Genomic DNA, 22668 nt, shown 5'->3' on the forward strand with positions numbered 1-22668 from the left:
TGTCCTGTCCTCTGTCTCTACATTATGATGATCTATTCTCCATCCTCTGTCTCTACATTATGATGATCTATTCTCCATCCTCTGTCTGCAGCTGCTGCTCTCCAACAGGACCATGAGATGACTGTTTTATTAGAAAGTACAGAGAAGTCTCCTCCAACAGACAGTATTGTCAGCACAACAGACAGGACAACAGACAGTATTGTCTGTTTGATATTAATTGTTAGTTTTTTCAATGCTTATTATTTGGGTCTATACTGCTATAGATTCTGTAACAAATTATGTTCACGTTTCTCTAATTGTCCGCCAGATGGCGACTGCTATGATGTTCAATGGCAATCAGTGGCATAATCGTAGATTACGTTGATTTATTAATTAAATAAACTTGAAGCATAACTCGCTAAAACATTCCTTAGATTTCTATTTTATTATATTGTAACGATCCTCGCTATATGAGCCACATTACAATTCCCACTAAGTGGGAAAGCCCTATTGGCGTGATGCATAGGATGTCTGCCTTTCACGCCAGAATCCCGGGTTTGCTTCCCATTCGACACAATATTCTATTATTATTATATTGTAAAAGATGAGATTAAAATGATTCTGTCTACAAGTGACAACTGACAAGTGCGCCACTGGTCACATCCGGGGAGCGCTCTGGTGTCTGACACCTGTCGCATCCCGCCTCTTTACGTCTCTCGCTTAGAAGACGTGACCCGCAGAGAGGCCCTTCGGATTCTGCCCGTTGACGGGGCATGAAACAGTCAAACTCACGGGATATCAAGACTGGAATCGGGCAAAGATGTGAAAAGGGGAATCTTGAGTTGCGATTAAGTAGCCTAGTTGGAAGGAAAGGCTATGATAGAGGAAAAGATGGCGAATAACTCAACTTTAGAAAACGTGTTCTCTCACAGAACAGGACACAATTCATCTCAACCATCTCCATTCACTGTAATCCGGGAAAATCCACTAAAGGTAGGCAACTAGTATCTCACGGATTCTTAAAAGTCGGGACAATCTTTGTCCGGCTGGGAAACGTTATTTTTTATAGTGGAAAAAAATATGATTTTGTAACATTATTTCAGCGGAAAAATTACATTTAGCGAATCTTATGAGGGGAAATTCATTCTTCAATTCCGTGTCCGCTCTATGACCGGATATGCTCCTGTCTGGAACAAACCATCCCAATTTCGAACTCTCTCAAAAAAAGTTGTAAAGTTCTAAAAACGGTCAATAATTAATATTAACTGGATAAGGACCTTCTGTAGTTTCTTGCAATAACGTCAGAATCCGAAATGAATCAGGTCAGCTATACCATAAGGACCCCTTCTTCATGTCCGCATTGCATGTAATACAACAAGACCACTCATGTTCTGGAAGGTTCTCTACTTCTGATCAATTTAAACAAACCATATCAACATCACCATGGTCACAGCTAGAAACTGTCAGCTCCATCTCCCTGAACGATTAAGATATAATATGCATTTTGGTTCAAATATGCTTATTTTAATTAGGTTTTAGTCATAAAGCGACTGAGAAAAATTAAAAATGCAACTTTGTGTACCACTTGAATGAATAAGAAAAATGCAATTTTTGTCAACAGATTTTTGTCTAACGTAAACAGGGCTGAAAGATCTGATAGAATATTTTTTTGTTTTTATTGGGGATTTTTTAAATTAATCATTTTTATATATTTTACAAATGTTTGTATTTAACTTGTGTTTTTAGTGGCAAAAATATGTCTGATTTGACTACATACCTGCCAACTTTTCAAAAAACCTTGGAGTGAGATTTTGTCCTGGGTCAGCCTGGGTCCTGCAGTCGGTGAAAAGCAATTGCACTGCCTGCGTCTCAGAACTGCGGCCGCCTTGATCTCATGAGGTTATTGTTGCCCACGTGTGCATGACGTCAGAGAAAGTCAGGATCAAGTCGGACACAAATCTAACCAGCATGCATTGGGCGGTGATCGCCGGTGATCGATTCTGCGCAGACCTGGCTCATCTCAAATGAGCCTCTTGTCTATGATCTGTCGGCATGGTTATACTGGCCTGTGGCCTTCTTGGAGGCCTTGATGATATCGGAGGGGGGCTCCCATTTGAAGCAGGGCTCCAGATTGGCCATATTTATGGTCATTATTGAGGACAGGGTGCCATCCAATGCTAGGCTGTTTCTTCTCTTGGTTTTGTTCAGTCCCACAACTGAAAACACCCTCTCAGCATCTGCGTTTGCATGGGGCAACACCAGGACAAGCTTGGCGACGGCAGCAAGCCTCTCGAATTCTTTGGCTCCTGTCACCTATGGAAAATGCACCAATACACAATGGAAAAACATACCTTGATTTTTGATTGATTAATACTGTAAGTATACTGTAGGTTGATCCATTAACAAAGTTCAGATAAAAACATGCATAATTTGCAACATGCATGACACATGCATATGCATGCAACAATTTTAAGCAACAGATGTAGCCAAGCCACACCTGCCAAAAGGAAAGACAAAAAAGGAAAAAAAATTTACCTTATGCTTCCGGGTTACCATTTCAGCCCAGAAGCTTTCCATTTCAGTTTCGTCCTGCAGGGATATCATTGGCATGGTCTGATAATTTAGAAACTCCTCACCCAGAAGGTCATGCTCCTCTGGCCCATGGTATGGGAGGAGATGGGGAAACCTATTTATGAAAGTAGAGTTACAAGTTGTTACGTTTTAGGTATATAGTCATCAACCAGCAGCAGTTCATACACATCTTTGAGGAGAAGCCACATAAGAATATCTCATGTGCAGTTTAGGAGTGAACACACCTCATCATAAAACACAGGGTATTTTAGCTAAGATGATAGACAATAATTAGAGAAAAAAAACTAACCTTTCAACAAAGTACAGGACATCTTCGATGTCACTTTCAGCCCTCTGCCGTACATCTACAAATTGTGCGTGCTTGATCAGTGGCTCTTCCAGTGGCAGCTTCTTAAGTGCATAGTCCACAGCACTTGTCAGGAAACACAACACAGCTTCATGGAATGAATCCACCTGCTGTGGTGTGATGTCACCCTTGTCTAGTAATCTGTTAAGTTTAGCCCTGGTTGTGAACCCAATGTTCAACTTTCTTCCTGTCACAGATACAGCATATCGGTATAAGGTACAAGGCTAAATATCACATATCACAGTGTTTGATCATAATAATAGTCAAATACTAACCTGGTAAATGGTTTGCCTTTTCATTAAAGGCAATTTCACAAGGCTCCTCATGGCACTGCAGAGCTGCTGGAACCATAAACTTGGAACATAGCTTGCGTACGAATTTCACCATCTACAGTGAGGGAAAAAAGTATTTGATCCCCTGCTGATTTTGTACGTTTGCCCACTGACAAAGACATGATCAGTCTATAATTTTAATGGTAGGTTTATTTGAACAGTGAGAGACAGAATAACAACAAAAAAATCCAGAAAAACGCATGTCAAAAATGTTATAAATTGATTTGCATTTTAATGAGGGAAATAAGTATTTGACCCCTCTGCAAAACATGACTTAGTACTTGGTGGCAAAACCCTTGTTGGCAATCACAGAGTTCAGACGTTTCTTGTAGTTGGCCGCCAGGTTTGCACACATCTCAGGAGGGATTTTGTTCCACTCCTCTTTGCAGATCTTCTCCAAGTCATTAAGGTTTTGAGGCTGACGTTTGGCAACTCAAACCTTCAGCTCCCTCCACAGATTTTCTATGGGATTAAGGTCTGGAGACTGACTAGGCCACTCCAGGACCTTAATGTGCTTCTTCTTGAGCCACTCCTTTGTTGCCTTGGCCGTGTGTTTTGGGTCATTGTCATGCTGGAATACCCATCCATGACCCATTTTCAATGCCCTGGCTGAGGGAAGGAGGTTCTCACCCAACATTTGACGGTACATGGCCCCGTCCATCGTCCCTTTGATGCTGTGAAGTTGTCCTGTCCCCTTAGCAGAAAAACACCCCCAAAGCATAATGTTTCCACCTCCATGTTTGACGGTGGGGATGGTGTTCTTGGGGTCATAGGCAGCATTCCTCCTCCTCCAAACACGGCGAGTTGAGTTGATGCCAAAGAGCTCAATTTTGGTCTCATCTGACCACAACACTTTCACCCAGTTCTCCTCTGAATCATTAAGATGTTCATTGGCAAACTTCAGACGGGCCTGTATATGTGCTTTCAAGAGCAGGGGGACCTTGCGGGCGCTGCAGGATTTCAGTCCTTCACGGCGTAGTGTGTTACCAATTGTTTTCTTGGTGACTATGGTCCCAGCTGCCTTGAGATCATTGACAAGATCCTCCCGTGTAGTTCTGGGCTGATTCCTCACCGTTCTCATGATCATTGCAACTCCACGAGGTGAGATCTTGCATGGAGCCACAGGCCGAGGGAGATTGACAGTCCTTTTGTGTTTCTTCCATTTGCGAATAATCGCACCAACTGTTGTCACCTTCTCACCAAGCTGCTTGGCGATGGTCTTGTAGCCCATTCCAGCCTTGTGTAGGTCTACAATCTTGTCCCTGACATCCTTGGAGAGCTCTTTGGTCTTTGCCATGGTGGAGAGTTTGGAATCTGATTGATTGATTGCTTCTGTGGACAGGTGTCTTGTATACAGGTAACAAGCTGAGATTAGGAACACTCCCTTTAAGAGTCTGCTCCTAATCTCAGCTCGTTACCTGTATAAAAGACACCTGGGAGCCAGAAATCTTTCTGATTGAGAGGGGGTCAAATACTTATTTCCCTCATTAAAATGCAAATCAATTTATAACATTTTTGACATTTGTTTTTCTGGATTTTGTTGTTGTTATTCTGTCTCTCACTGTTCAAATAAACCTACCATTAAAATTATAGACTGATCATGTCTTTGTCAGTGGGCAAACGTACAAAATCAGCAGGGGATCAAATACTTTTTTCCCTCACTGTATAACAGACATTTACAAAAATAGTAGGTGAAACCTGTTTTAGAGGATCCCTGCAGATATCAGCAAGAAACACAGAATGGAAAAAAACAGCAAAATCCAATCCCACCTCATCATGTAACAAAAATATTGATGACTGCTCTCTCTGAAGCAGCAAGTTGAAAGAAGTGAAAGTTGGTACGGTGGCTTGGAAGAACAACAGGTACACTTCTGTCATGGGGTCAGTGAATGTCTGCACAAGTCTACTTCTATTGCACACATTTCCTGTATTTATGTTAAATTCTTTGGAATACATCTTACCTGTTCGAAATCAGCTGAGTTTACATTCACCACACTAAATCATGTTCACACGCACAAACAAATTATTTCTTTCAAGATTTAAAGTTTAAGAGAGTGAGTACTCAATTGGACGACATTTCATTGTTACATACCTAGTCTCAGCTCAGCTTCTTATCAGACTTCTTGAGGTAGTGACCGTTTCTTCTCCTGTTGTCTTTCGCGGCAATGGTGTCTCTTCTTCTGTCGCTAACTTCGTGGTGCAGCGCATATGGTTCAGTGGCGCTCATCAGCGCCATCTACCGTCGGGGAGTTTGAAAAAAGGAAAGAACGAGTCTCGGACGATTTTTGTTATTATTTTTTTGCGTGAGAAATTGGATGTGTGGCGTGAGTGCGTGTGAAAACAGGCAAAAACGTGTGTCACACGGCGAAAGCGTGAGAGTTGGCAGCTCTGTAACTATCTGTTGTCAACTCCATCAGTGGCTTGTGAACTGATGGCTAACCCTCTTAAGATAGTTATTTTTTGTATTTTATATTCTGAAAAATATCTGAATCACTGTTCTGCAACATATGCTGTGCTAAACCTAAGGGATAATGTTTGCTAGAAAAACATACCAAATGCTAACGAAATTAGCCTTGGAACATTATATAGTGCTATACAACAAAACAAAAAGAAGTTTGGAGATTTGTATTAGGTCATTTTCATGTGAAATGACCCATGAGCACCAACGTGAAGTTTATAGAAGCATGTCAAATTGGGTGTTAAATTAAAGCTAACAGTCTATATTTTTGAGAAATTAAGTCATAAATAAATGTTTCAACCATTGTCCATCATAAAAATTAGGAATAAGTAAAGGCTTTGATTTCTGGACAAACTGATGGAAAGGGGTCTTAGAAAACGTCTTAAAAGATATTAGAAATACATCAAAACACAGTAATGTTGAAGTAAAGACTCCTGCCAACTAAAATCAATACTTAGACATTTGTCTGCCTTCTGTAAGTTTCATAAACATTGCCTTGTGCCTTGTAATTCTGTTACCAAAAACCCACATCTTTAAGATATTTTCTAATTTCTCTCCCTCATGAGGGAGGATAATGAAAGTTCACAGAAGTAACAAGTAAAGGTAGACCTATGAATTTGTTATAGTGTTTTTACTGATATACATTTTGTTTATGAATTAAGTGATTTAAACTCGAAATTCCGTTACGAAATCGATAACAGAATTTCAGAAAAATCGGTAATGGAATTTCTGCAATTGAATTGGCTACAATAGGAAATCATAGTAGTCACAAACCACAGTTGGGTTCACAAGTTTGGACAGCACAGTACAGTACAGCACAGTAGAGTAGAGTATTGTTCAGTAGAGTATAGTTCAGTACAGTACACAGTAGAGCACACTAGAATGTTCTGTACTGTTCTGAACTCTACTCCACTCTACTGTACTGAACTATACTCTACTGAACTATACTGTACCGAACTACACTACCGTTCAAAAGTTTGGGGTCACTTAGAAATGTCCTTGTTTTCGAAAGAAAAGCAAAAAAAATGTGTCCATTAAAATAACATAAAATTGGTCAGAAATACAGTGTAGACATTGTTAATGAAACTTCTACCAGTAAATGTGTTTTTGTAAAATGTTCAATGTAAATTGTAAAGAGTAGTCCTTGTGCAGAGTTGTATGGTTTGTTCAACTTTTAAATCAGTGGTTTTTGTTTGGCATACATTTTAATGGAAAAATCTGAGTCTCAGCACAATTCCGTTACCGTGGAATTACATATTACATATTTGAATAATCTAATGTTTAATTAATCAATCAAGGTCTTTAAACACTTGTTGGACAATACATGTAAAAATGAAAAGCCTTTTATGGTGAGTTGACATAAATCCATTTAGTTGCATGTTATGAAAATATTTAAGAATTAGGAGGTTGTTCCTTTTACATGGTGAGATAGCTGATACGTTGGTCTATCAAAAAATACTTTTCAAATGTTGTTAATATTAAGAAAAATATTTGAATTTTTATTTTGATATTTTACAATCTTTCAAGAATCCCTGCTCTGCAATAATAAGGCTTATGCTGTGCATTTATTTGTCATGTTTCCTCAAAAAGCTGTGGTTGAATGTTCGGCATGCATGTAAAAAACAACCATTTTATTTCATCAAAGGGATTAGTGATCACATATTATTGTTCACAGATGGAGGTTTATATTGTTTGACTAACCCTTATTACTAAGATAATGTTAGTAATGTGTCACTATAGTAGTGTTATGGTCATTCACAGCGTCCAGGAGAAGGCTTTGACCACTCAGGCACTTTCCTCCAAAGTGTTTTGTATCTAGTGCAGGAAGTTCAAGTTCATGGCCGGTGAGATAATGGAAGTCAAATCAAATCAAATCAAATCAAATACAACAGGTGCAGACATTACAGTGAAATGCTTACTTACAGCCCTTAACCAACAGTGCATTTATTTTTAACAAAAAAGTAAAAATAAAACAACAACAAAAAAAGTGTTTGAGAGAAAAAAAGAGCAGAAGTAAAATAAAATAACAGTAGGGAGGCTATATATACAGGGGGGTACCGGTGCAGAGTCAATGTGAGGGGGCACCGGCTAGTTGAGGTAGTTGAAGTAATATGTACATGTGGGTAGAGTTAAAGTGACTATGCATAAATAATTAACAGAGTAGCAGCAGCGTAAAAGGATGGGGTGGGGGGGCAGTGCAAATAGTCCGGGTAGCCATGATTAGCTGTTCAGGAGTCTTATGGCTTGGGGGTAGAAGCTGTTGAGAAGTCTTTTGGACCTAGACTTGGCACTCGGTACCGCTTGCCGTGCGGTAGCAGAGAGAACAGTCTATGACTAGGGTGGCTGGAGTCTTTGACAATTTTGAGGGCCTTCCTCTGACACCGCCTGGTATAGAGGTCCTGGATGGCAGGAAGCTTGGCCACAGTGATGTACTGGGCCGTACGCACTACCCTCTGTAGTGCCTTGTGGTCGGAGGCCAAGCAGTTGCCATACCAGGCGGTGATGCAACCAGTCAGGATGCTCTCGATGGTGCAGCTGTAGAATTTTTTGAGGATCTGAGGACCCATGCCAAATCTTTTCAGTCTCCTGAGGGGGAATAGGCTTTGTCGTGCCCTCTTCACGACTGTCTTGGTGTGTTTGGACCATGATAGTTCGTTGGTGATGTGGACACCAAGGAACTTGAAGCTCTCAACCTGTTCCACTACAGCCCCGTCGATGAGAATGGGGGCATGCTCAGTCCTCTTTTTTTCCTGTAGTCCACAATCATCTCCTTTGTCTTGGTCACGTTGAGGGAGAGGTTGTTGTCCTGGCACCACACGGCCAGGTCTCTGACCTCCTCCCTATAGGCTGTCTCATCGTTGTCGGTGATCAGGCCTACCACTGTTGTGTCGTCGGCAAACTTAATGATGGTGTTGGAGTCGTGACTGGCCATGCAGTCATGGGTGAACAGGGAGTACAGGAGGGGACTGAGCACGCACCCCTGAGGGGCCCCCGTGTTGAGGATCAGTGTGGCAGATGTGTTGTTACCTACCTACTTACCACCTGGGGGCGGCCCGTCAGGAAGTCCAGGATCCAGTTGCAGAGGGAGGTGTTTAGTCCCAGGATCCTTAGCTTAGTGATGAGCTTTGAGGGCACTATGGTGTTGAATGCTGAGCTGTAGTCAATGAATAGCATTCTCACGTAGGTGTTCCTCTTGTCCAGGTGGGAAAGGGCAGTGTGGAGTGCAATAGAGATTGCATCATCTGTGGATCTGTTGGGGCGGTATGCAAATTGGAGTGGGTCTAGGGTTTCTGGGATAATGCTGTTGATGTGAGCCATGACCAGCCTTTCAAAGCACTTCATGGCTACAGATGTCAGTGCTACGGGTCGGTAGTCATTTAGGCAGGTTATCTTAGAGTCCTTGGGCACGGGGACTATGGTGGTCTGCTTGAAACATGTTGGTATTACAGACTCAGTCAGGGACATGTTGAAAATGACAGTGAAGACACTTGCCAGTTGGTCAGCACATGCTCGGAGTACACATCCTGGTAATCCGTCTGGCCCTGCGGCCTTGTGAATGTTGACCTGCTTAAAAGTCTTACTCACATCGGCTACGGAGAGCGTGATCACATAGTCATCCGGAACAGCTGGTGCTCTCATGCATGCTTCAGTGATGCTTGCCTCGAAGCGAGCATAGAAGTGGTTTAGCTCGTCTGGTAGGCTTGTGTCACTGGGCAGCTCGCGGCTGTGCTTCCCTTTGTAGTCTGTAATAGTTTTCAAGCCCTGCCACATCCGACGAGCGTCAGAGCCAGTGTAGTACGATTCAATCTTAGTCCTGTATTGACTCTTTGCCTGTTTGATGGTTCGTCGGAGGGCATAGCGGGATTTCTTATAAGCGTCCGGGTTAGAGTCCCGCTCCTTGAAAGCGGCAGCGCTACCCTTTAGCTCAGTGCGGATGTTTCCTGCAATCCATGGCTTCTGGTTGGGGTATGTACGTACGGTCACTGTGGGGACGACATCATCGATGCACTTATTGATGAAGCCAGTGACTGATGTGGTGTACTCCTCAATGCTATCTGAAGAATCCCGGAACATGTTCCAGTCTGTGCTAGCAAAACAGTCCTGTAGCTTAGCATCTGCGTCATCTGACCACTTTTTTTATTAACCGAGTCACTGGTGCTTCCTGCTTTAGTTTTTGCTTATAAGCAGGAATCAGGAGGATAGAGTTATGGTCAGATTTGCCAAATGGAGGGCGAGGGAGAGCTTTGTATGCGTCTCTGTGTGTGGAGTAAAGGTGGTCTAGAGTTTTTTCCCTCTGGTTGCACATTTAACATGCTGGTAGAAATTAGGTAGAACGGATTTAAGTTTCCCTGCATTAAAATCCCCGGCCACTAGGAGCGCTGCATCTGGATGAGTGTTTTCCTGTTGATTTATGGCCTTATACAGCTCATTCAGTGCAATCTTAATGCCAGCATTGGTTTGTGGTGGTAAATAGACAGCTATGAAAAATATAGATGAAAACTATCTTGGTAAATAGTGTGGTCTACAGCTTATCATAAGATACTCTACCTCAGGCGAGCAAAACCTCGAGACTTCCTTAGTATTTGATTTTGTGCACCAGCTGTTGTTTACAAATATACACAGACCGCCACCCCTTGTCTTACCGGAGTCAGCCGTTCTATCCTGCCAATGTAGCGTATAGCCTGCTAGCCGTATGTTATCCATGTCGTCGTTCAGCCACGACTCGGTGAAACATAAGATATTACAGTTTTTAATGTCCCGTTGGTAGGATAACCGTAATCTTAGGTCATCCAATTTGTTCTCCAATGATTGGACATTGGCTAATAGGATTGATGGGAGCGGCAGTTTACTCGCTCGCCGTCGGATCCTTACAAGGCACCCCGACCTACGTCCACGATATCTCCGTCTCTTCCTCATGCGAATGACGGGGATTTGGGCCTTGTCGGGTGTCTGTATGATATCCTTCGCGGCCGCCTCGTTGAAGAAAAAATATTTGTCCAATACGAGGTGAGTAATCGCTGTCCTGATATCCAGAAGCTCTTTTTGGTTATAAGAGATGATGGCAGAAACATTATGTACAAAATAAATTACAAATAACGCGGAAAAACACACATAATAGTAGAATTGGTTAGAGGGCTGTAAAACGGCAGCCATCTTCTCCGGCGCTGTTCAATAATCTACTACAGCTAGCTACACCCTGGGCATTTACAGGATATTGGAAGCCAACACACACTTTGAGTAATTGGTGCTTTGTGTGGCTTTGTCTGTTGGACCCTGAGGAGTTCTCTAAGTACCTGTTGGACCCTGAGGAGTTCCCTAAGCACCTGTTGGACCTGCTCCAAGGCTGAGAATGGAATACATTAATCACTTTGTTGACATGGTTTATTTCTAGTCATTTAACAAACCCTGAACTAAAATCTTGCGTACCATTCTATGTTACGTGCCTCTGTCCACGAGAGATTACATTTCTAGTGGCTCCCTCTGAAACCTCTTGAGTCATATATAGCCTACAAAGTACATGATGGCCTCTTGTCCTCCATTCCCCTCATACTCATCTTCCCTGGCAAAGTATTCTGTCAGCCACGTTGTCAGGGCCTGGGCAGAGATGATGAGTGAGGTGAATTATGTCAGCCACGTTGACAGGGCCTGGCAGAGATGAGGAGTGAGGTGAATTCTGTCAGCCACGTTGCCAGGGCAGAGCTGAGGAATGAGGCATATACTGTAGAAATAGGAGAAGAGACCGTTCTGCAGGAGAATGGGTTTACTGTACTGTAAGGCCTGAACAGCTGGCCGTTCTGATAAGTCAACACCCCAGCCTCCTCCCTCCTCCCTCCCTCCCAAGTCAGAGGCCACGGATCAGCCCATCTCTCTATCAATTCCTCCATCCCCAGCCCGTCACAGTTCTCCATTGTCCCCTAGCACAAAGAAACACACTGTCCGCCCCCTTGGACACTGAGACAGTGGGGGAGGAGAACATCAGTCTCATTCTGTTCTGTCACCTCTTGAGAGAGAGAGAGAGAGAGAGAGAGAGAGAGAGAGAGAGAGAGAGAGAGAGAGAGAGAGAGAGAGAGAGAGAGAGAGAGAGAGAGTTCTGTCCTGTCACCTCTTCAGACCCGGAGAGAGGGTTCTGTTCTGTCACCTCTTCAGACCCGGAGAGAGGGTTCTGTTCTGTCACCACCTCAGACCCGGAGAGAGGGTTCTGTTCTGTCACCTCCTCATACCCGGAGAGAGGGTTCTGTTCTGTCACCTCCTCATACCCGGAGAGAGGGTTCTGTTCTGTCACCTCCTCATACCCGGAGAGAGGGTTCTGTTCTGTCACCTCCTCAGACCCGGAGAGAGGGTTCTGTTCTGTCACCTCCTCAGACCCGGAGAGAGGGTTCTGTTCTGTCACCTCTTCAGACCCGGTCAGACCCAGAGAGATAGAGGAGATGCAGGAAGCAGCACTCACATTAGATTAGGTGAAACAGCTTGTGTTAGGCCCTATAGAGAACACTCTGGGGTAGGGACAGAGTTAGAACGCTCTGGGGTAGAATGTTAGGGACAGAGTTAGAACGCTCTGGGGTAGAATGTTAGGGACAGAGTTAGAACGCTCTGGGGTAGAATGTTAGGGACAGAGTTAGAACGCTCTGGGGTAGAATGTTAGGGACAGAGTTAGAACGCTCTGGGGTAGAATGTTAGGGACAGAGTTAGAACGCTCTGGGGTAGAATGTTAGGGACAGAGTTAGAACGCTCTGGGGGTAGAATGTTAGGGACAGAGTTAGAACGCTCTGGGGTAGAATGTTAGGGACAGAGTTAGAACGCTCTGGGGTAGAATGTTAGGGACAGAGTTAGAATGCTCTGGGGTAGAATGTTAGGGACAGAGTTAGAACGCTCTGGGGTAGAATGTTAGGGACAGAGTTAGAACGCTCTGGGGTAGAATGTTAGGGACAGAGTTAGAACGCTCTGGGGTAGAATGTTAGGGACAGAGTTAGAACGCTCTGGGGTAGAATGTTAGGGACAGAGTTAGAATAGTCAGGAATGAAGGTGGAACTTCTTGGGAGTCTGTGAAACGACTGCAGAATCAGTGTCTGTTGAGTGGAAAACAAAAACGTGATCATTATCTGCTGTTACATGTGATCTGTTGCTAAGATATTGACCTCATTATGGAGGTTAAAAGTATTATATTGCCTCCTCCTGTTTGATACAAATGTTTCTATTAGTAGTGGAGACATTCTAACTGGGCAGACTATTGTAAGGAGCACCATGACCAGAACGGACCTGCCAGGCCAATTAGGTCATGTTTGTAAGGTTTGCCAAGTAGGACACTCCTCAGTGTGCCAGCCTGCCTGTGGCCTTTGTTATGTTTGCCCTTCCTGCTACAAGAAAGGCAGACCTCTCTGTTCCCTCTGAGTGAATGTGACTGGGCTGATGAATACTACAGGGCATTTCCATGTAAAAGGACCCATGTTAAATTGGGTGTCAAATGAAAGCTAGGAGTCATATATATATATATATAATTATTATTATTTTATTAAGGCATATATACATTTTTCAACCATTTTTCCATCCAAAAAATTAGGAATAAGCAAAGGCTTTTATTTCTGGTCAAAAAGATGGGAAATGGGTCAAAAGAAGACAGTCTTAAAATATATTAGAAATACATCAAAACACAATAATATTGAAGTAAAGACGCCTGCCAACAAATATCAACACATATTTAAACTGAACAAAAATATAAACGCAACATGAAACAATTTCTAAGATTTTACTGAGTTACAGTTCAAATAAAGAAATCTGTCAATTCAAATAAATTCATTAGGCACTAATCTATGGATTTCACATGACTGGGAATACAGATCTGTTGGTCACAGATACCTTTAAAAAAAAGGTAGGGGCGTGGATCTGAAAACCAGTCAGTATCTGGTGTGACCACCACAGGCACATGCATACACACACGATAACATACGCACTATACACACACCTACACATGGCTTTTGTGTTGTAGATATGTGGTAGTGGAGTATGGGCCTGAGGGCACACACTTAGTGTGTTGTGAATTCTGTAATGAATGTATTGTAATGTTTTTAAAATTGTAAAACAGCCTTAATTTTGCCAGACCCCAGGAAGAGTAGCTGCTGCCTTGGCAGGAACTAATGGGGATCCATAATAAACCTCAGGAAGAGTAGCTGCTGCCTTGACAGGAACTAATGGGGATCCATAATAAATACAAATTCAAATTTGCCTCATGCAGCGCAACACATCTCCTTCGCATAGAGTTGATCAGGCTGTTGATTGTGGCCTGTGGAATGTTGTCCCACTCCTCTTCAATAGCTGTGCGAAGTTGCTGGATATTGGCGGGAACTGGAACACGCTGTCGTACACGTCGATCCAGAGCATCCCAAACATGCTCAATGGGTGACGTCTGGTGAGTATGCAGGCCATGGAAGAACTGGGACATTTTCAGCTTCAATTAATTGTGTACAGATCCTTGCGACATGGGGCCGTGCATTATCATGCTGAAACATGAGGTGATGGCGGCGGATGAATGGCACGACAATGGGCCTCTGGATCTCGTCACGGTATCTCTGTGCTTTCAAATGACCATAGATAAAACGCAATTGTGTTCATTGTCCATAGCTTATGCCTGCCCATGCCATAACCCCACCGCCACCATGGGGCACTCTGTTCACAACGTTGACATCTGCAAACTGCTCGCCGACACGACGCCATACACGTGGTCTGCGGTTGTGAGGCCGGTTGAATGTACTGCCAAATTCTCTAAAACGACGTTGGAGGTGGCTTTACAGGGATGTAAACAAATTTGTGCACATAATTACGGAGAAATAAGCTTTTAGTGCATATGGCACATTTTTGGAATATTTTATTTCAGCTCAGGATGGGACCAACACTTTACATGTTGCATTTTTTATATTTTAGTTCAGTTTAGTTTTGGAGAAATGATTTCCCTTCTGTAAGTTTAATAAACATTGCCTTGTGGCTTGTCATTCCGTTACCAAAAACCCACATCTTTAAGATATTTTCTAATTTCTCTCCCTCATGAGGAGGGAGGATAAATGAAATTTCTCAGAAGTAACAAGTAAAGGTAGACCTACCAGTTAGTGGTTTTACTGATATCAAGTTTGTTTATGAATTATTAAGTGATCGGTAACAGAATTTCCCAAAAACCTGTAAAGGAATTACTGCAATTGAATTGGGAAATCATAGTAGTCACAAACCACAGTTGGGTCTACTGTTACTGTCCTCCTTCTACTGTCATACTGTTATGTTCAGCTCATAGGGTCTCCTGCTACTGTCCTCCTCAAATCAAATCAAATTTTATTGGCCACATGCGCCGAATACAACAGGTGCAGACATTACAGTGAAATGCTTACTTACAGCCCTTAACCAACATTGCATTTATTTTTAATAAAAAAGTAAAATAAAACAACAACAAAAAAAGTGTTGAGAAAAAAAGAGCAGAAGTAAAATAAAATAACAGTAGGGAGGCTATATATACAGGGGGGTACCGGTGCAGAGTCAATGTGCGGGGGCACCGGCTAGTTGAGGTAGTTGAAGTAATATGTACATGTGGGTAGAGTTAAAGTGACTATGCCTAAATAATTAACAGAGTAGCAGCAGCGTAAAAAGATGGGGTGGGGGGGCAGTGCAAATAGTCCGGGTAGCCATGATTAGCTGTTCAGGAGTCTTATGGCTTGGGGGTAGAAGCTGTTGAGAAGTCTTTTGGACCTAGACTTGGCACTCCGGTACCGCTTGAAGCTCTCAACCTGTTCCACTACAGCCCCGTCGATGAGAATGGGGGTGTGCTCAGTCCTCTTTTTTTCCCTGTAGTCCGCAATCATCTCCTTTGTCTTGGTCACGTTGAGGGAGAGGTTGTTATCCTGGCACCACACGGCCAGGTCTCTGACCTCCTCCCTATAGGCTGTCTCATCGTTGTCGGTGATCAGGCCTACCACTGTTGTGTCGTCGGCAAACTTAATGATGGTGTTGGAGTCGTGCCTGGCCATGCAGTCATGGGTGAACAGGGAGTACATGAGGGGACTGAGCATGCACCCCTGAGGGGCCCCCGTGTTGAGGATCAGTGTGGCAGATGTGTTGTTACCTACCCTTACCACCTGGGGGCGGCCCGTCAGGAAGTCCAGGATCCATTTGCAGAGGGAGGTGTTTAGTCCCAGGATCCTTAGCTTAGTTATGAGCTTTGAGGGCACTATGGTGTTGAATGCTGAGCTGTAGTCAATGAATAGCATTCACGTAGGTGTTCCTCTTGTCCAGGTGGGAAAGGGCAGTGTGGAGTGCAATAGAGATTGCATCATCTGTGGATCTGTTGGGGCGGTATGCAAATTGGAGTGGGTCTAGGGTTTCTGGGATAATGGTGTTGATGTGAGCCATGACCAGCCTTTCAAAGCACTTCATGGCTACAGACGTCAGTGCTACGGGTCGGTAGTCATTTAGGCAGGTTATCTTAGTGTCCTTGGATACGGGACTATGGTGGTCTGCTTGAATCATGTTGGTATTACAATGTCAGTGAAGACACTTGCCAGTTGGTCAGCACATGCTCGGAGTACTCGTCCTGGTAATCCGTCTGGCCCTGCGGCCTTGTGAATGTTGACCTGCTTAAAAGTCTTACTCACATTGGCTACGGAGAGCGTGATCACATAGTCATCCGGAACAGCTGGTGCTCTCATGCATGCTTCAGTGTTGCTTGCCTCGAGCGAGCATAGAAGTTGGTTTAGTTCGTCTGGTAGGCTTGTGTCACTGGGCAGCTCGCGGCTGTGCTTTCCTTTGTAGTCTGTAATAGTTTTCAAGCCCTGCCACATCCGACGAGCGTCAGAGCCGGTGTAGTACGATTCAATCTTAGTCCTGTATTGACTCTTTGCCTGTTTGATGGTTCGTCGGAGGGCATAGCGGGATTTCTTATAAGCGTCCGGGTTAGAGTCCCGCTCCTTGAAAGCGGCAGCTCTACCCTTTAGCACAGTGCGGATGTTTCCTGTAATCCATGGCTTCTGGTTGGGGTATGTACGTACGGTCACTGTGGGGACGACATCATCGATGCACTTATTGATGAAGCCAGTGACTGATGTGGTGTACTCCTCAATGCTATCTGAAGAATCCCGGAACATGTTCCAGTCTGTGCTAGCAAAACAGTCCTGTAGCTTAGCATCTGCGTCATCTGACCACTTTTTTATTAACCGAGTCACTGGTGCTTCCTGCTTTAGTTTTTGCTTATAAGCAGGAATCAGGAGGATAGAGTTATGGTCAGATTTACCAAATGGAGGGCGAGGGAGAGCTATGTATGCGTCTCTGTGTGTGGAGTAAAGGTGGTCTAGAGTTTTTTTTCCCTCTGGTTGCACATTTAACATGCTGGTAGAAATTAGGTAGAACGGATTTAAGTTTCCCTGCATTAAAGTCCCCGGCCACTAGGAGCGCTGCCTCTGGATGTGCGTTTTCCTGTTGACTTATGGCCTTATACAGCTCATTCAGTGCAATCTTAATGCCAGCATTGGTTTGTGGTGGTAAATAGACAGCTTTGAAAAATATAGATGAAAACTCTCTTGGTAAATAGTGTGGTCTACAGCTTATCATAAGATACTCTACCTCAGGCGAGCAAAACCTCGAGACTTCCTTAGTATTTGATTTTGTGCACCAGCTGTTGTTTACAAATATACACAGACCGCCACCCCTTGTCTTACCGGAGTCAGCCGTTCTATCCTGCCGATGTAGCGTATAGCCCGCTAGCTGTATGTTATCCATGTCGTCGTTCAGCCACGACTCGGTGAAACATAAGATATTACAGTTTTTAATGTCCCGTTGGTAGGATAACCGTAATCTTAGGTCATCCAATTTATTTTCCAATGATTGAAGATTGGCTAATAGGATTGATGGGAGCGGCAGTTTACTCGCTCGCCGTCGGATCCTTACAAGGCACCCCGACCTACGTCCACGATATCTCTGTCTCTTCCTCATGCGAATGACGGGGATTTGGGCCTTGTCGGGTGTCTGTATGATATCCTTCGCGGCCGCCTCGTTGAAGAAAAATTATTCGTCCAATACGAGGTGAGTGATCGCTGTCCTGATATCCAGAAGCTCTTTTTGGTTATAAGAGACGATGGCAGAAACATTATGTACAAAATAAATTACAAATAACGCGGAAAAACACACATAATAGTACAATTGGTTAGAGGGCTGTAAACCTACTTCTACTGTCATACTGTTATGTTCAGCTCATAGGGTCTCCTGCTACTGTCCTTCTTCCACTGGTATACTGTTATGTTCAGCTCATAGGGTCTCCTGCTACTGTCCTCCTTCCACTGGTATACTGTTATGTTCAGCTCATAGGGTCTACGTTGTTACCATGACAAAGACCAAAGCCAGCGGGAGTATCGTTGAGGACAGTGGTGTGTCTCTATCACAGGAGAAGGATCTGTTAAACGAACAAAAATAGTTATACAAGCAGTTGTTACGACAACAATAGCTTCAAGTGTTTTGTCCAAATGCTGGTGGAGTCAACTAATAAAATAATGGATGACCTGACCAGAGAGGTCCAGGACCGGAAGAACGGTTTGCAGTTTTCCCAGGGTCAGCTCGATGAGTTTCAACAGGAGAACGGTAAGATGACAGCAATCTATAAGTAATTGAGAGAGGACATCAGTTCTGTATGTGAATCCGTGATAACAATGACAGAGAAAACAGATTATCTCGAGGGACAATCAAGGCGGAACAACATTGTTGTGGACGGAATTTCAGAATCTCCACATGAGACCTGGACGGAGTCTGAGGACAAAGTGAGGGAAATGATTTTAGAGATACTGGAGATGGACCTCAGGAAGATTGAGGTGGACCACGCCCACAGGACAGGAAAACCCACCACCGGCCCAGGTGACAGGCCCAGGCCAATAGTGGTCAAGTTCCTGAGTTTCAAGGACAAAGTAGCTGTTCTGGAAAGAGCAAGAACTTGAGAGGAACGTATATCTTCCTCAACAAGGACTATTCTGAAGCTGTCCGCCAGAAGCGGAAAGAACTTATCCCAGCCATGAAAGCTGCCAGAGTGCGTGGGGACATTGCTTACATCCACTATGACAGGCTCATTGTCCACCCTCCCTCCCAGAAGCCTGGAAGGGATGAGAGAGCCAAGTCTATGGGTTCGTAGCTTCAACCACGTAGCACACACACACACACTTGCACACACCAACTGATTTAATGGACTGCTGAATTTATGTATTTTTTTCTCTTGCTTTGTTTGCTCTTTTCCATATTATGTCTCTCTGATAAGCTACCCAGGAAAGGGCTGAAAATAGCCCATATTAATATATGTAGCCTTAGAAATAAGGTTAATAAACTCAATAACTTGCTAACATCAGATAAAAAAAAAAAAATATATATATATATATATATATATATATATATATATATATATATATATATAGATATACACACACACAGTGGGGAGAACAAGTATTTGATACACTGCCGATTTTGCAGGTTTTCCTACTTACAAAGCATGTAGAGGTCTGTAATTTTTATCATAGGTACACTTCAACTGTGAGAGACAGAATCTAAAACAAACATCCAGAAAATCACATTGTATGATTTTTAAGTAATTAATTTGCATTTTATTGCATGACATAAGTATTTGATACATCAGAAAAGCAGAACTTAATATTTGGTACAGAAACCTTTGTTTGCAATTACAGAGATCATACATTTCCTGTAGGTCTTGACCAGGTTTGCACACACTGCAGCAGGGATTTTGGCCCACTCCTCCATACAGACCTTCTCCAGATCCTTCAGGTTTCGGGGCTGTCGCTGGGAAATACGGACTTTCAGCTCCCTCCAAAGATTTTCTATTGGGTTCAGGTCTGGAGACTGGCTAGGCCACTCCAGGACCTTGAGATGCTTCTTACGGAGCCACTCCTTAGTTGCCCTGGCTGTGTGTTTCGGGTCGTTATCATGCTGGAAGACCCAGCCACGACCCATCTTCAATGCTCTTACTGAGGGAAGGAGGTTGTTGGCCAAGATCTCGCGATACATGGCCCCATCCATCCTCCCCTCAATACGGTGCAGTCGTCCTGTCCCCTTTGCAGAAAAGCATCCAAAAAGAATGATGTTTCCACCTCTATGCTTCACGGTTGGGATGGTGTTCTTGGGGTTGTACTCATCCTTCTTCTTCCTCCAAACACGGCGAGTGGAGTTTAGAACAGAAAGCTCTATTTTTGTCTCATCAGACCACATGACCTTCTCCCATTCCTCCTCTGGATCATCCAGATGGTCATTGGCAAACTTCAGACGGGCCTGGACATGCGCTGGCTTGAGCAGGGGGACCTTGCGTGCGCTGCAGGATTTTAATCTATGACGGCGTAGTGTGTTACTAATGGTTTTCTTTGAGACTGTGGTCCCAGCTCTCTTCAGGTCATTGACCAGGTCCTACTGTGTAGTTCTGGGCTGATCCCTCACCTTCCTCATGATCATTGATGCCCCACGAGGTGAGATCTTGCATGGAGCCCCAGACCGAGGTTGATTGACCGTCATCTTGAACTTCATCCATTTTCTAATAATTGCGCCAACAGTTGTTGCCTTCTCACCAAGCTGCTTGCCTATTGTCCTGTAGCCCATCCCAGCCTTGTGCAGGTCAACAATTTTATCCCTGATGTCCTTACACAGCTCTCTGGTCTTGGCCATTGTGGAGAGGTTGGAGTTTGTTTGATTGAGTGTGTGGACAGGTTTCTTTTATACAGGTAACGAGTTCAAACAGGTGCAGTTAATACAGGTAATGAGTGGAAAACAGGAGGGCTTCTTAAAGAAAAACTAACAGGTCTGTGAGAGACGGAATTCTTACTGGTTGGTAGGTGATCAAATACTGATGTCATGCAATAAAATGCAAATGAATTATAAAAAAATCATACAATGTGATTTTCTGGGTTTTTGTTTTAGATTCCGTCTCTCGCAGTTGAAGTGTACCTATGATAAAAATTACAGACCTCTACATGCTTTGTAAGTAGGAAAACCTGCAAAATCGGCAGTGTATCAAATACTTGTTCTCCCCACTGTATATATATATACACACACACACACACAGTGCTGATTTTGTACGTTTGCCCACTGACAAAGAAATGATCAGTCTATAATTTTAATGGTAGGTTTATTTGAACAGTGAGAGACGGAATAACAACAAAAAAATCCAGAAAAACCCATATCAAAAATGTTATACATTTATTTGCATTTTAATGAGGGAAAAAAGTATTTGACCCCCTCTCAATCAGAAAGAGTTCTGGCTCCCAGGTGTCTTTTATACAGGTAACAAGCTGAGATTAGGAGCACACTCTTAAAGGGAGTGCTTCTAATCTCAGTTTGTTACCTGTATAAAAGACACCTGTCCACAGAAGCAATCAATCAATCAGATTCCAAACTCTCCACCATGGCCAAGACCAAAGAGCTCTCCAAGGATGTCAGGGACAAGATTGTAGACCTACACAAGGCTGGAATGGGCTACAAGACCATCGCCAATCAGCTTGGTGAGAAGGTGACAACAGTTGGTGCGATTATTCGCAAATGGAAGAAACACAAAAGAACTGTCAATCTCCCTCGGCCTGGGGCTCCATGCAAGATCTCACCTCGTGGAGTTGCAATGATCATGAGAACAGTGAGGAATCAGCCCAGAACTACACGGGAGGATCTTGTCAATGATCTCAAGGCAGCTGGGACCATAGTCACCAAGAAAACAATTGGTAACACACTACACCGTGAAGGACTGAAATCCTGCAGCGCCCGCAAGGTCCCCCTGCTCAAGAAAGCACATATACAGCCCGTCTGAAGTTTGGCAATGAACATCTGAATGATTCAGAGGAGAACTGGGTGAAAGTGTTGTGGTCAGATGAGATCAAAATGGAGCTCTTTGCCATCAAGTCAACTCGTCGTGTTTGGAGGAGGAGGAATGCTGCTTATGACCCCAAGAACACCATCCCCACCGTCAAACATGGAGGTGGAAACATTATGCTTTGGGGGTGTTTTTCTGCTAAGGGGACAGGACAACTTCACCGCATCAAAGGGACGATGGACGGGGCCATGTACCGTCAAATCTTGGGTGAGAACCTCCTTCCCTCAGCCAGGGCATTGAAAATTGGTCGTGGATGGGTATTCCAGCATGACAATGACCCAAAACACACGGCCAAGGCAACAAAGGAGTGGCTCAAGAAGAAGCACATTAAGGTCCTGGAGTGTTATTCTGTCTCTCACTGTTCAAATAAACCTACCATTAAAATTATAGACTGGTCATGTCTTTGTCAGTGGGCAAATGTACAAAATCAGCAGGGGATCAAATACTTTTTTCCCTCACTGTGTGTGTGTGTGTGTGTGTGTGTGTGTGTGTGTGTGTGTGTGTGTGTGTGTGTGTGTGTGTGTGTGTGTGTGTGTATATAATAGCCATTTCTGAGACTCACTTAGATAATTAATTTGATGATACAGCAGTTTCAATACAAGGATATAACATCTATAGAAGCGACAGGAATGCTTATGAGGGAGGTGTTGCTGTGTATATATTCTGAACCATATCCCTGTAATGCTTAGAGAAGATCTTATGTCAAGTGTTATTGAAGTGTTGTGGTTGCAGGTTCACTTGGCACATCTAAAGCCTTTTCTTTTGGGGTGTTGCTATAGGCCAAGTGCTAACAGTCAGTATCTAATATAATGTGTGAAATGCTTGAAATGTATGTGATGTCAACAGAGAGGTCTACTTTCTTGGGGACCTGAATATTGACTAGTTTTCATCAAGCTGTCCGCTCAAGAGGAAGTTTCTCACTGTAACCGGTGCCTGTAATCTGGTTAAGGTTATTAATCAACCTACCAGGGAGTTTACAAACACTACAGCAGGGTTCTTCAATTCCGGTCCTGGAGGGCCGAAACACCTCTGTTTTTCATCCTCTCCTTCTAATCAGGGGCTAATTCAGACCTGGGACACCAGCTGAGTGCAA

The 22668-nt window shown here is 43.6% G+C and overlaps 1 protein-coding gene across 2 annotated transcripts in view; it reads left to right on the forward strand.

The window, feature by feature from the left end:
• The first annotated feature begins 681 nt into the window (after positions 1-681).
• Positions 682-22668, forward strand: part of LOC121585955 (NIPA-like protein 2) — a 48327-nt gene continuing 26340 nt past the window's right edge. For both annotated transcript variants that reach the window (XM_041902317.2, XM_041902318.2), the window contains exon 1: positions 682-972. In XM_041902317.2, coding sequence (XP_041758251.2) covers positions 856-972 — 117 coding nt within the window. In that variant the 5' untranslated portion in view covers positions 682-855. The remainder of the gene's footprint in view (positions 973-22668) is intronic.

The sequence above is a fragment of the Coregonus clupeaformis genome, chromosome 17 (genome assembly GCF_020615455.1).
Source record: "Coregonus clupeaformis isolate EN_2021a chromosome 17, ASM2061545v1, whole genome shotgun sequence".
NCBI lineage: Eukaryota > Metazoa > Chordata > Actinopteri > Salmoniformes > Salmonidae > Coregonus > Coregonus clupeaformis.